At 28.7% G+C, this 14,702-nt stretch overlaps 1 protein-coding gene across 1 annotated transcript in view; it reads left to right on the top strand.

Annotated features, from left to right (window-relative positions):
• Positions 1-8,020: 8,020 nt before the first annotated feature.
• LOC101494790 (putative F-box/FBD/LRR-repeat protein At5g44950) overlaps positions 8,021-14,702 on the top strand; it is a 31,979-nt gene continuing 25,297 nt past the window's right edge. The window contains exons 1-2 of the mRNA XM_073367358.1: positions 8,021-8,038; positions 8,416-8,610. Coding sequence (XP_073223459.1) covers positions 8,021-8,038; positions 8,416-8,610 — 213 coding nt within the window. The remainder of the gene's footprint in view (positions 8,039-8,415; positions 8,611-14,702) is intronic.

Genomic DNA, 14,702 nt, shown 5'->3' with positions numbered 1-14,702 from the left:
ATTTAGGATTTAGATCATTGTCTTAATTATGGATATTTAGATCACATGATAAAAGCTCGACAATTACTTTGTGATTTAGATTGAAATAATTTTAAATCATGGTAATAAACTCATAATTCACAATATCGTACAACCACAAATAATTATTGTATGATTAAATTAAAATTATTTCTAATCCTAAGATCAATAATTTAAAACATATTTTTCATCATAATTATTCCAAGAAGTTAGACAATTAAATTCACATAATTGAAATTTAAGTCATTAATGACATAAAATAGTTAGAAAATCGAACACTTAGTATGAACAAGAAGTAAAGAGTCTAAAATTAATAAAACAAATAAGTCAAACGATGAACAAGTACAAAAAATCATAAAGATTATAAAATGTAACAACTTAAATAAAAAATATAAAAGACAATGTCAATAAAAGCATGCAAGTAGATATAGAGATTTCAAATTTGAAAACAATTTAATACACAATAAAATAACACCATTAAACCAAATATTTAAGGCATATATTTAATGATGAAAAAGAGGTTATACAATTAATAACACATAATAGAAATTTAACTACAATCCATTAATTAGAAAATCAATCAATTAATATATTTAATGACACGTAATAGGAATTTAAGTAATTCTTAAAAATTCAAAGAGGTTACACAATTAATAACAAATAAAAATTTAAGTAATTAGTAAAATTTCAAAGTCAAGTAGGTTACACAATTAATAACGTTATAAAAGTTTAAGTAATTAATAAAAATTCAAGAAGGTTACATAATTAATGACACATAATAGACACTTAAATAATTAGTAAGACTCAAATAATTAGAAGATTAGACAATTAACATGAGCAGCATATCAAAAAAACATGGGACATACACGAAGCGCTCTGATGCCATAATGTAACGCCCTAGATTTTGATCCAAGACATTACTTAAAAATATTTATTTTTTTTCAAAAACGACATTATTTTTTTTTAAAGTAGTTCATCATATAATCAATAAAATTTCAGTAGTAAATAGTTTGATTTCATTTTAAGAAATAACGCAATGCAATTTACCAGGTAATATTATTATTATTTTTACAACAACAATTTACTAATTGTAGAAAATATTCACTTATGTCTTAAAATAGAGTAATTCAGGCTTTTCCTAGCAGAAGGACCACACCTCCTCATTTCTATTTAAAATTGACGATGAAAAGTAAATAACTTAAAAAAATGTACCACATCGGTCTTATCGCTACAAACATTATTATCTTTTTATTAAAATACTCATTTTTTCCACAGGCGTGCGCCAAGTAAACGTCATTCATGCAACTCTTCGAGATCGTTAGTACCTAAATATTAGTGTAAGGGGTCAATTCATCCCACGGTAAAATTAAACCAAATAATAAGTTAACAACCATAAAATATAAATATAAAATCTTTTTGTAATAAAAAATTTAGAGAAATTGATTTTTTTATAATTCGCAAAGGTGTATCAAAAGTTATAAAATGTACTTAAATAACTCAAGTAGCAACTCACCTTAGAACAAATAATTATATAAAAATAAAAATGACAATAAAATGTATGCAAGTTAAGCATGCTCCTAAACATATATGCTCCCGATATAGCCACTCACAAAGGCGTCCACACAGAAGTCACTCATACCAATGGAAAAATTAAATCAACCACTAAGGCGTCCACAAAGATGCATATGGTATGTCATGACAATGATAATGATGTTCGAAATGTACAAATCACTAGCCACTTATGCAACCACAAAGAAAAAAAATCACAACACAAACAATCAGCCACTTAGGCAACCACAAAGAAAACTATTCAAACCACAGATCACCAGCCACTTAGGCAACTACAAAGACAAATTATTCCAGATTAATTTTTTTTAAATCACATAAAACATCAAATTTACATTACCATGGATGTTCATAGTTAGAACTCAATAACTTCAACACATCAAATGTGAACAAATATCTCAAAATCACCACTTTCATTTTAATAATCTATAAGATTCGATTTGGCTACGTGTTAATGATAAAAATTAAAACTCATATCACCAAGAATACAATAACAACATAAATTTCATTTCTTTCACTATAAAGTTTTCCGCATTCTAAAAATGTACTATTCATTAATGCATTCAATAATCAATTTTATCATATTGTTAAAATAAAAAAATATATAAAATTCTCATCAATTTCCCAAAGACACATATATTATTCATAAAAGTCAAGTTTTAAATTTAAAATACTCAAAAATCAAGATTTAAAATCAAATACATCATAATAAATATGTTAATAATTATACCATTACAAAAATTATAACTTTATAATTAAGTACTCTAAAACACGTAAGACATTAAACATTTTCACTACAAACATATTTATCAAGGTATAATAATAAAAATAGAACTCTATAATTAATTTCATCAAGATAGATGTATTACTCAAAAGAAACAATCAAAACATTATATTTAATTTCTTTACGACGAAAATAAAATCGACCTTTTACTTTTAAGACATCCAGACATCATATCAATATCTTATGAATTTCTAATTTAATATCTAGCCTAACTCTGCATGGAGAAAAAACCCTTACCTCAAGCGCTTTCCTTCCCGGTGACAGTATATAACCCTTGAAAATCTCACCAAGATGAAGGAATGAAAGTTTAGAACTTCGATCAGAATGCAACGGAATGTGAGGATGGTTGTTTGAGTGGCTTAGAAAATATTTGAGATAAATGTAATGTTGGTGATGACGTGTGGGTGATTATGACTTCTTTTTCTCTACTACAAGTTTAATCGTGTCCTACGAATGAGAGGTGTATGTCATTAATAAAGGAGGCTTAGAGATGATCAGAGAGAAGGAATAATTCTCTTCATTGAGTTTAATTGAACACATGAATAAAGAATTCAATTGGAATAATATCATTCAATGACCAACCGTTTAGAATTAATTGACATTCATGTATTTATTCTTGCTAGTTACACATTTGAATGGACACAAGGGGAAAACGTATGGTTCTATAAACTAAATGCTATTAAAAACAAAATATAGTTATCAAAAGTAGTAGTGTGGGTGATTCAATTTTGACTTAGTCAAAATTGACTTGGTCATTGTTCACTCTAAGACAAATATTTCTACAAGTTTTAATTAGTTAATAATAAAAATCTCAATAATTAATTATTTAATATAAAAATACTTCATCAAATATTTAAACATCCAAAGAATACTTATCTTACTATCGTCACACTAAATTAATCAAAAAGAATAAACAAAACTAAGGGTGTTACAATCATTTTCATTCTTATCGTTTTATTTGTACTTTAATTTTTAATTTTTGTTTTATTTTCTTATATCTTCTTCAACCTCACAACTATAAAATAATCTGAACGTATAATATAAGAACAAACCCAAACTCCTTTTTACAAAAAAAAAAAAAAAGAAAAGAAAAGAAAAAACTCACTCTATAGTTGATATTGTCGCAACTTCTCTGAACAACATAATCGCACATCCCCTTTGAAATAGAAATTGCGATTTTGTTTGAGCCCGTGACGACGGCCAACCTCTTTGGAAAAGAAAAGCGTTATGGGAGAATAATTGTAGTTTAGGTTTTGGAGTTAGGGAGATGCTATGTCTCTTTGTTTCATTTAGTTTACTTCTTTTTGTTTTAAAAAATATTTTGGGTTTTTTTAGTTTACTTCTTTTTGTTATATAAAAACGTTGGGGCCTTTTTTTTAGATTAATTCAATTTTTGTTTTAGATATTGAGCCTTTTAGTCTACTTCTATTTTAGTCTTATTATCTTTTTAATCTTGGGTTAAATACAACTAGCCTCAACCATCAATGAACTTATATACATCTAAATTTATTCTTAAGTTTATTATTATTATTTTTAAAGATAAAAATCAAATTTATTTAAAATCAATTTGAGTAAAAATATTGGTTGAGATGTTACATTTTGCCAATCTTAATTTAAGACAGATGAGTTGTGACAACTTGGTGATCTTAAACTATAAAATAATAATTATGTTTTAATAAAATATAATATGATAGATGAGATGCAACATCTTGTCGATTATAGTTTAAGACGCATGAGTTGTGACAACTTGGTGATATCAATTTTCTTCTCTTTCTTAAGCATACTTTTATTTTAAACTCACGTTCACAAAAAATTGATATTTATATTTAATAATAGGGAGAGATAAATATATTTAAACTAATATTAATTTTGCACAAATAGTTATAGATAAACGTTTTTTTATGGATGTCGTATGGTGCTAATATATTTCCTACGCATAATCGATTCCTAAACTCTAAACATGGTTTCCTAGACTATTATTTTTTTGAAGGGTTTTTCAATATTTTCCCTATTTTATAATAAACTTTGGTGACGACTCCATTAAATTTGAGAAACATTCAAATATGTAGGCCGCGACAATTATAATTTATAAAGATAAAGTCTGTTTTAATTAAGATATTTACAAAAATAGTAATTGCCTTAACTTCATTTAATAAGAAGAGAAGTTAAAAATAGGGAAGGCTATTTTTGTATTAGCATCTGATGAATATGTTGAAGTTGTAGAACTAAAACCACATAAAAGGTACTGAGTTGGTGTTACACCTATTCTCATTCCCAAACATAACCAGAATGACTTTGGAAAAGGCTTCATTGTTAGATGATGCATAATTTTAATTTTTTTAATTGTTCCTGCAAATATTTAACACAAATATTTAATACAAACTTGATTATACTATCTGTTTTGATGTATTTAGATGCATTATAAAATTTCATATTTTATTTAAAAAAAGCTTACATGTTTTTCTCTAGCCTCATCATTCACAAATCTTCCATCATATTTTTTTGTATGCGATGAGATACATGTCACCCCTACTGGATGGTCGCCCATCTTGCACTTCCTACAATTTTGCACCATATAAGTATATAAATACATAATCATATAATGAAGCTGTTTTTCTAATATTTTCAAATAGAACAAGCTTACCATACCATTTCATTCTTCTTTCTTGCAAGTGACTTAGAGCTTAAAGTAGAAGAATATGTTGCTTTTTGCGGTTCTTTGCATTTTTATCTGTTTCCCACAATATAAGACAACAATGTTGATTTTATAATTAGAATTTTAATGATAAAAAAAATATTTTATGAGAATAATATATTTTATAAATGTCACTATTTTTCTGTTTTAAATTTTTTTTTCATAATGTTTGTTGTAGATTATAGATGTCACTATTTTCATGTTTCGGTTTTTATTTTATTTTATATTTATTCCCTTTTTAAAAAAATCTAATTATTATAATACTGAAATGTCTTACTTTTTTTTGTTACCTTCAGGAGATCACATTCCTAAGATGCGACCATATAAAAGATGATTTTTTTACTCTGCAGTACAAGATCGTATCCTCGAGATGAGACCATCTATAAACTTATATTTTGTTTCACACAAGATCGATTTTCTAGTGGGAAACCAATTTCCCACTTATATTTTGTTTTAAAAAAAAATAATTAAATTAAGAAATCAATTATAATCAATTAAATAAATTAAGTAATTAATAATCACTACAAGAAAATTTAAGTTTTGTGACGTTTGCAATAAAATTGTCCTCACCCTAAATTTACGACGGTTTCTGTAACGAAAAAAATCAACCTCGGTCGTCGTTTAAGATTCTTGAAAAAAACTTATTTTCCCAAAACCTCTCGTGTTGCTGTTTTGCACCGAAATTCCCATATTTTGCAAACCTCTCAAGAGTCTGATTATTTTCTATTCTAGAGTCTGATTATTCCCAAAATCCCTCAATCTCTCAAATTCCCAAACCTTTGCCATCGAGACGCTGATTTCTCTCAATCTATAAATATGTCAAACCACCAAAGCTCTCAATCTCTCAAGTTGTCAAGCATTCAAAGCAAAAGAAGGAACAATCTCAACACCTCTCTCCGCCGCAGCGCAACACTACTTCCTACCTCTCTCGGGTGACAACGCTACTTCTTGCCTCTCTCTGGTGATGATGTTGCTTTTTGCCTCTCTCCGGTGATGATGTTTCTTTGGGCCTCTCTCCAGTGACGATGGTGCTTCCTGCCTCTCTTCAGTGACGGTGCAACGCAACACTTCTCTATCTATGACATCGTAGCACATCATGTTTGTAAGCAATGGTAAAACTTACACCATAGTTGTTGACTACCACCCTGAAACTAACACCTAAGTGCTTTGTGTTTATTGTTGTTGATGATGGTGGGGATAATATTGTTGTTGTTCCTAAAACCTGTGTTTATTGTTTATTGCCCAAGGTTTACTTGCATTTATTTTCTTTTCTTTTCTTCAATTTTTCTTGCTTATCTTTGGAGGTAAAAGATAGCTTCAACTGATGACTTTTGTTGCTGCAAATTGTCTTTAGATAGGATTGAACTTTGATAAAGTTTTGATGACTTCTGCTGTTGTAAATTGTCTTCAATGATAGAAGTGATTTACCATATTATATTTTGAGTAAACCACCAAATTCGCCCCTTACTTTGTAGAACACTCTCAAATAGATCCTTGGTTATATGTGACATGTGAAGTGAAAGTTGATTCCTTGATTTTTGGTTGATGGTATTGTGTTTATGTTTATCCATTTGACATATTTGACCCTTATTGTATGAAATTGAGTGTGCTTGATGAATATGTAATATGTTTGTAACTCATGTACTCTTGTAACAACTCTCAAAATATTAATTTGGGATTTTGTCTCAACAGTTGCAAGTCATGTGGGATATTATATATTAAATGTGAGAGTGACTTGTTATTTATATGATAAAGAAGCTTTGAAACAATTGGAGAGTAATGAACTAAAGAGACAAAAATGGAAAAACTTAACTTGTGTTGGTGTAAAGTGTTACAAGATGGATTTTATTATTATGACAACATCAACATTAATTGAATATTTTGTTTCTTCTATTTTGGTGCCTAAGACAAGAAAATTTTACAAACGAGATGTATTTAGAAAGTACATGGCAAAACTTAAAGCAATTGAGACTCAAATGAGAATTGTGAAAATTAGTGATAATTTATTTTAAACAATGCAACCTTAATTATGTTGGGGATACTCATAGTCCTCCATCTTAATTAAAGATGTGTTAGAGTCTAAAGAATTGATCGGATCAAAATTTAAGATGAAGTTAAAGACATGTATAAATCTATCTCAATTTCTTGGTCGCCTATCAATCATAATAAAAAGGGATGTGTGCTTAATTTTAGTTATAAATATAGAATTGATGTTTGGACTTTTTTTTAAAAAGAAAAAAGAATAGATTGTGTTTTCTTGAATGATTAGTTTAATTTGCTATTGTGTAATTATAAATATAGTTACTTGTGAGTTTGTGACGCTTGAATTAGTATAATTTTAAGTGGAATTCAAAATATATAAATAAATAAAAATCATAAATTTTAAATATAATTGATATTTGATTTTTTATAATGTTAACTTTTAGTATATAAGTATATTGTCAGTCTTATATCTTATTTTGATTTTAGATTAAACTCTATTTTGTTTTTCTCGTAGTTGATATGGTGAAAAATAATTTAAGTAGTAGTTGTTGTAAGAACGTTGTAATCAATCAAAAATTTTACTTCTCTTTGGATTTGACTATCCAAATATCAAGTTTGATACATTCTCTGCGTATTTTATGTTTCTTATTTTATTTTTTGTGTGTGCATATTTCGTTGATTTATGCGTTAGATGAGGAGGGACATATTTGAAAGACACACTTAAGAGTATCAGACGTGCTTGAAGCTCCTCCTATTGATTGAATACTTAATTGAACAAGTACTTATTACATGTGTTTGCTTGTAAGAACTGAGAGATGGTCTAAAATACAGTAAGGGTAAAATTTATTCAATTTTTCAAAAAAAGTCTAATGGATCATTTGTCAATGACAATGCCAAGGAAAAATATGTAAGTGTAAAGAATAGAAGTTTTATGTGATTGTAAGTATTTCTTGTGACCACTTTATAAATTAAAGATGCAACTGTTAGATTTGGTAATAGTGCGTTGCAAAGCTATAAAAACTACCTATTTGGTTGGTAATAGTGAGTTGCAAAATTATAATACTATAACATCGCTTATATGAGAACATATGTAGTTAGTTTAGTTCCAATTTTGTCATTGAATTCACTGGGTGTATTGGTGTGCTTTCTTCAACGTTACAAATGCTTGTTATGGTGCATTATGGTTGAATGCAGTTAGCTTTGGAGCTTATACCAATATAGTTAATCTATTTATTGTCTTAGATTGTTCTTTTGCAACACATACTTGAATGTACTACATGGTGTTTTTTTTGTTGTTGTTGAAATGGTTGAGTATTTTGGACCTTTTTGTTATAGAGAGGAATTTAATTTGTTTCATTTGTCTGTGCAGGAACAATTGCAAACTGAAATTGGGAAGAGTCATTCTCCAAATGAAGCATTTGTGAATGTATTTGGAAAAGAACATCTTGAATATGTTCATTGTATGGGACTTGGAATTACATCGTCTCAAATCACTAGATCTACTTATCAGTATGTAAGATCAATGTCTTCCTCCGAAGCTAAAGAGAAGATGGAGAAAATGCAAGTTGAAATCGATAGGCTTAAGAAAATGGATTCTTAATTTGATATAATGAAGGAGCAAATTGCTTTCTTGTTGCAAATGCAAAATTCTAGAGAAAAACAGGTAAAATTGTTTTCTTAGCAAACTTGTTTAAAAAATCCTATGGGAACTTTTTCTCTTGGTTAAAATTATCAATTGTGTAATGATTACTTCTAGCAATATGAGAAATTTAGTTAATTATTATTTGACAATATTTATCAAGATAAATTGAGGTTAATATATACTTTTTTTTCCATGCAACATACATAGAATTGCCAATAGATGGAAGGCGTTCATTTGAGCCTAACTATCAATCTGATGATCATGGATCAACATCATTAGGGGCTAATTATATATTTTGATAAACTTCTATGTTTGATGGAGTTGTTTTGTATGTTTAGCCCCTCCACTAATGTTTTGAATATTTAAACTACTATATTTATTGTTTTAGTTTATTTCAATTTATGAATTGGTAATAACTTTTGAAAAAATTATACAAATTGAATTTAGTTACAATAGTAATATAATTGTGTATTTAAATTATGTGGACGATAATTATGAATATTTTTTATTTTAGTTACTGTCTCAAAATGAATAAAGCGACAGTTGATAATTGTTGCAATTTTTTTTAGAAACAAATAAATTTGAATGTGTTTAACGACGATTTTCTAAACTGTCACAAACTGTCATCACAACATACGAATTTACGACAGTTGAAGAATCGTCGCAATCATCCATATATAGTGTTTATAACTGTCGCATGATTCCCTTAATTACAACCGTGCAAATCAAATTTTTTCTTATAGTAAATTATTAATTAAATTGTTAAGTAAATATTTTTTTAATCTAATTAATAGTCATATAAATTAAATTAATCATTATTTATTACAAAAGTTTAATTATTAATCATTACTCATGACTAATGATATGTTGTTGATTATATTTTTCCTTAGCGATGATAAAAATAACAAATGATATAATTGAAAGTAAATAACTTAAATTGATTAAAATTTAAAAATAAGATGAAGGAGATTTTTAAATGCAAACGACACATTGATTAAAATTTAAAAAATCAGTTATATATATTTATAAATTATTGGTTATCAAATATAGATAGCCTTCAACATAAAAGATGTGGAAAAAAAACAGTCATTGATTGTTTTAATACACAATGAGGTAAAATAAAATGTTGTTAAAAAAATTAAAGATTACAAAATTATTGAATATTTCATCCCAACCCAAATCTACAATAGAATTATTGAAAAATTAGTTATATATGTATCTATCACTCTGAATGTATAGTAGTAAAACATCAAATGCTAACAATAACATTCATTCACCTATATAACTTTTTATTTTAATATAGATTAGACTACAGATTAGTAACTATTGATAATTAATTTAATTTATATGACTATTAATTAATTAAATTCAAAAGATAATTTAAAAATTATATATTTAATGAGTAGTAAAAAGGTTTATCATTTTACTATTATGTAAAATGGTTTTACATTGAACTTCATATCCTATTTTCACATAATTTATATAATTAAATATGATTAATTTATTTAATTAATTACAATCAATTAATTAATTATTTAATTAAAATTTATTTTTAAAGTTAAGTTATTTAATATATAGATGTGTATATATCTATAAAAGTGAGATATTGATTTGGTAGACACCGATTTCTCACCTTTACTAAATAAAGAAAAAACAAATCTTTTCTTCGGAAATCTATTTTGGGAGAAACAGTTTCTCCCATCATTCTGAACTGGTGTTAGTTTGATACATAATTTGAAAAGGGAATTAGTTTGGTAAATATATTTTTTTCAATGCTATAGAGAAAAAAAAGGTCCATATAGATATCATATTCATAGTATGAAATAGTAAATGTTTGGTTTGGTGTTGATCTCCATATTTTTGTGTTCACAACAAGAAAATATTAGTATATTTATGAAAAATTATTCATGGATCTGAGTAAGTGGGGAAATTATTTACTACTTACGAAAAAATTATGCTTACTATTTTATAAAATAAATTAATTTTTAAAAAATTAGTTACCACGATTATTCTGTAGGTAAAGTTAAAAGAATATTCCACCGAACTTCATTTGTGTAAAAAATATCCGTATTCCGTTGATCACAGCTTCTTTGTGGTTAAAATAAGAGAATTATCTATGAATAATATAAAAATACGTTATTTTAAAAAGAAAAATTAAAATCATTTTATTTTATTTTTTCCAATAGAAACATTTTTGCATTCTTCTCTAAAAAATACTCTCTTGTTTTCTCAAAACCTGTGAATACGATTTCAGTTCTCTCAAAAGACACGCTCTCTCAAAAAACAAGATCTCATTCTCCATAGCTCTCGCCCAACAACTTTAGTAGGTAACATTACCGACGAAACTTTAGTAGGTAATATTTATTTTCTTTAGTTTGATGATATCCCTGATATTTTTGTGGTAATTTACCGATGACATTTCCTTGAGTAAATTACCCACAAAAATCTTACGAGTAAATGTAACCTATGAATTTTGTGTGTGTAATATTTTACCTACGAGCACTTTATCTACAGACCCGTGTCTGTAGGTAATCCGTGAGTAATTATTGATTACCCACAGATATACCGTAAGTAAAGCCAAAATATTCCATAGTTAATGACAATTTTTCTTGTAGTGGTTCCAAGACAATTTAGTCGTAAAAATCAAAAAGTTACTATTTGTAGCATGGACCAAGGTGGATGTGCGTTTCCACCAACTCCGCAGTCAAAACATGAAGTAGCAATGTCAATTTCAAGGAAATGGGTTTGAATTGTAAATTCACCTATTTAAAATTTCCTGTTAAAAACTTAAAAAAAATAACTCAAGATTGATATTGGTTATGAAAATAGAAAACGAAGAACGTTTTGGTTCTGGAGACAGAAAACAGAGAACATTATTGGTTAGTTAAAATCACAATTTTAGCTTATCTATTTAACTTGATAATTAAAATGACTGAAAGTAAATAGAGATAAGGAAGAGATACCACACAAAGACATATCCTGGTTCATCCAACTCGGGCTATGTCAAGTCCTCACAACTGTGAGATTTTCCACTACGTGTTTAAATGGAGAACGTTCTTGGTTTTACCCAGTTTTTGTTAAGATCAACCTTGATCTGTAATATAAATTCCTTTCCACATAGAAAGGATTCAAATAAGTCACCTATCAATTTTGATAGGATTTTACAATTCATCTTTTAACCATAAAATGATTTTTACAAAACTACTCAAACTATAAACAACCCTTATAGTTTTGAGTTTACACAATAATGATTTAGAGAGATTGTTAGAATCTGAGTATGCTCAACTCGTGTTTGAGAATAGATTCTTGATAAAAGAATCAGTAATATGATTTGGATATATGAAGTTTGCAATTGAGAAGCTTTCTATGTAAGTGTATGAGATTGATGGATTTTCTTAGCACTTGAAGTTTTGAGTTTTCCTTGAGCTTGGGGTTCCTTTTACAGGCTTCAAGGAGGTTGATGACAACTATTTTGACCGTTGAAAAGGTTTCTGCTGTAATGTGATAGACTTGACCAAAGACTAGACTATGAAAAGGAGAACGTTCTCCGTTTTTCTAGACTTCAGTGTTAATAACTATAACATTCTTCGGTTTTTAGACTAATATCCAGAATTATCAGAATGCTATAAAAAATGTTATTCGTTTTTGACAGTCAAGTTGGAGAATGATCAGTCTTGCTTGAACTTGCTTCATTCATCATAATCCATAGCTTTTCTACTCTGTATTTTGAATTGATTCTTTGCTGAAATGAATTATTTATATTCCTTGTAGAGTATAAATCACATGATTGTGAAATATAGAAACAATGATTGTGAAATCTAACACTACAAGAAATCCCGTCATTTGTGGCCAACTTTAAAAATATTTTGTGGCTGAAAAAATCCATCACAAATTAGTGACCGAAAAAGCTCTCATAAATACGAAAATTGAAATTGGTCTTTATTTGTGGTTAAAAAAGCCCTCACAAAATCACAACTTGAGATTTTGTGAGGGCTTGGGCAACCACAAAATCCCCCTAAATTTTTAAGATGGGAATACGAGGAATATCCAAAAAATCACATGGTAAGAAAAAAGTTGCTAAACCACGTGTTGTTAATGACCCATCTCTCATGCCGATGCCGACGATTGGTACTAGTGGTGGAGTTATTCCTCTATATCCTGAGGTCCCTATAGAGCCTTATACCATAGACGAAATAATGGAACCCGAATGTGTTTATTGCTACAATCGCATTGTCATCATTCCAAAAGGAGATGGGTATGTAAACTATTTCAAATTATGATTGTTAAATATTTCATTATTGCATGTTACATTATTTTATTAATTCATTTTTATATTTAATTTGCATGTAAACTTTGAAGATATCTTCCTTTTAAATCATCTGCAAATGCAATTGCTGAAGTCATACAAGAGAAATATAAAAAAACATGGTTGTCTTGGGGTGAGATAAAAGAGGATAAGACATCTCAATTTAGCGAAGTTGATCAATTTTTACATTGTTTCAAAGTAAGTGATTAGATTAATTTATTTAATTACTAATTATACATTTGTGATTGCTTAATTGAATTATATTTTTAATATTTTTTAAATTTAAACAAACAACAAAATAAATGTACTTGGAAAAGAGAGCATGATGCTGCAATTTTGGCTTCTTTTGACCATCGCTTTTCCAAGCGTCTGTCATCTATGTCGGCGTACGCACATAATAAGGGCGAGGAAAAACTCCCGAATTGGATTGGTGAAAATGTTTGGAGTGCTTTGTGGAGGAAATGCTTACAAACAGAAGAGAGAAAAAGCAATGATTAATAGAGCATCTGAGAGGGGTACCAGTACTCATAAGGGAGGTTCCATGTTTGCTGGAGAAATTAAATATTATATGGTAATTACTATTTATAATATATATCTATTAATTTATATTCAATTAATCATCACATTTCACCAACTTATTAACTTGACATTAATTTAATATTTTAGAAAAAACAACTTGGAAGGGAGGTCACTCAGGCAAAGATACATCGCCATCTTCATGTTAATCCTGAAACAAATGAGTATACTAATGGATTATAAAAAATGATTTACTTAATTATTATATATTATTATATATTAATTAACTATTTTAATTTTAATTTTTTTTTTTATATAGGAACAACTTCAACAAGTTATGAAAGAATGAGATGATCATCAAGCTACTCTTCCTCCTGCTCAGCGAGCTGGTCTAGTGCAGCGGAAACAATATGAGACCACAAGTTTTATGAACATCAGTGGGGGCAAGTACAAAGGACGTGTGTTGGGTGCCGGTAGTTTATCATCAACATTTGTGAAAGGTCTAACAGGCTATATTCAGACTGAGACGTCTTCTTCTTATGCTAGTACGTATCGATCTCATCGTCCGTCGATAGATAATCTTGACCAGTTAAAGGAGCAATGGGCTAGTGAGCAAGAAGAAAAGACACAACAACTGATACAAGCAGCAATTGATAAATTGAATGAGGAATGGAAACAAAAGTTTCAAGAGCAGCAACAACAGTTTCAACAACAACAACAATTTCAACAGCAACAATTTTCATTTCCTCCTGTGTTTCATCAGTAGTTCCCACCTCGGCCTCAATCCTTGCATCAACAACCACTATTCCAGCAGCAACAAAATTACTCTCAATACTCCCAGCACTAGCAACCGCCTCCAAATTTCCAACAGCAACACCAGGATCCTCCGAACTCTGCCTTCCAGCAACAACAGCAGCCAATGTTTCAGCAACAACAATATTGTAAGACCAACAGTTTCAACAACAACAACAATTTCAACAGCAACAATTTTCATTTCCTCCTGTGTTTCATCAGTAGTTCCCACCTCGGCCTCAATCCTTGCATCAACAACCACTATTCCAGCAGCAACAAAATTACTCTCAATACTCCCAGCACTAGCAACCGCCTCCAAATTTCCAACAGCAACACCAGGATCCTCCGAACTCTGCCTTCCAGCAACAACAGCAGCCAATGTTTCAGCAACAACAATATT

The sequence above is a fragment of the Cicer arietinum genome, chromosome 4 (genome assembly GCF_000331145.2).
Source record: "Cicer arietinum cultivar CDC Frontier isolate Library 1 chromosome 4, Cicar.CDCFrontier_v2.0, whole genome shotgun sequence".
In the NCBI taxonomy this organism is placed as follows: Eukaryota; Viridiplantae; Streptophyta; class Magnoliopsida; order Fabales; family Fabaceae; genus Cicer; species Cicer arietinum.
This window is presented reverse-complemented; position numbering and strand designations above follow the sequence as displayed.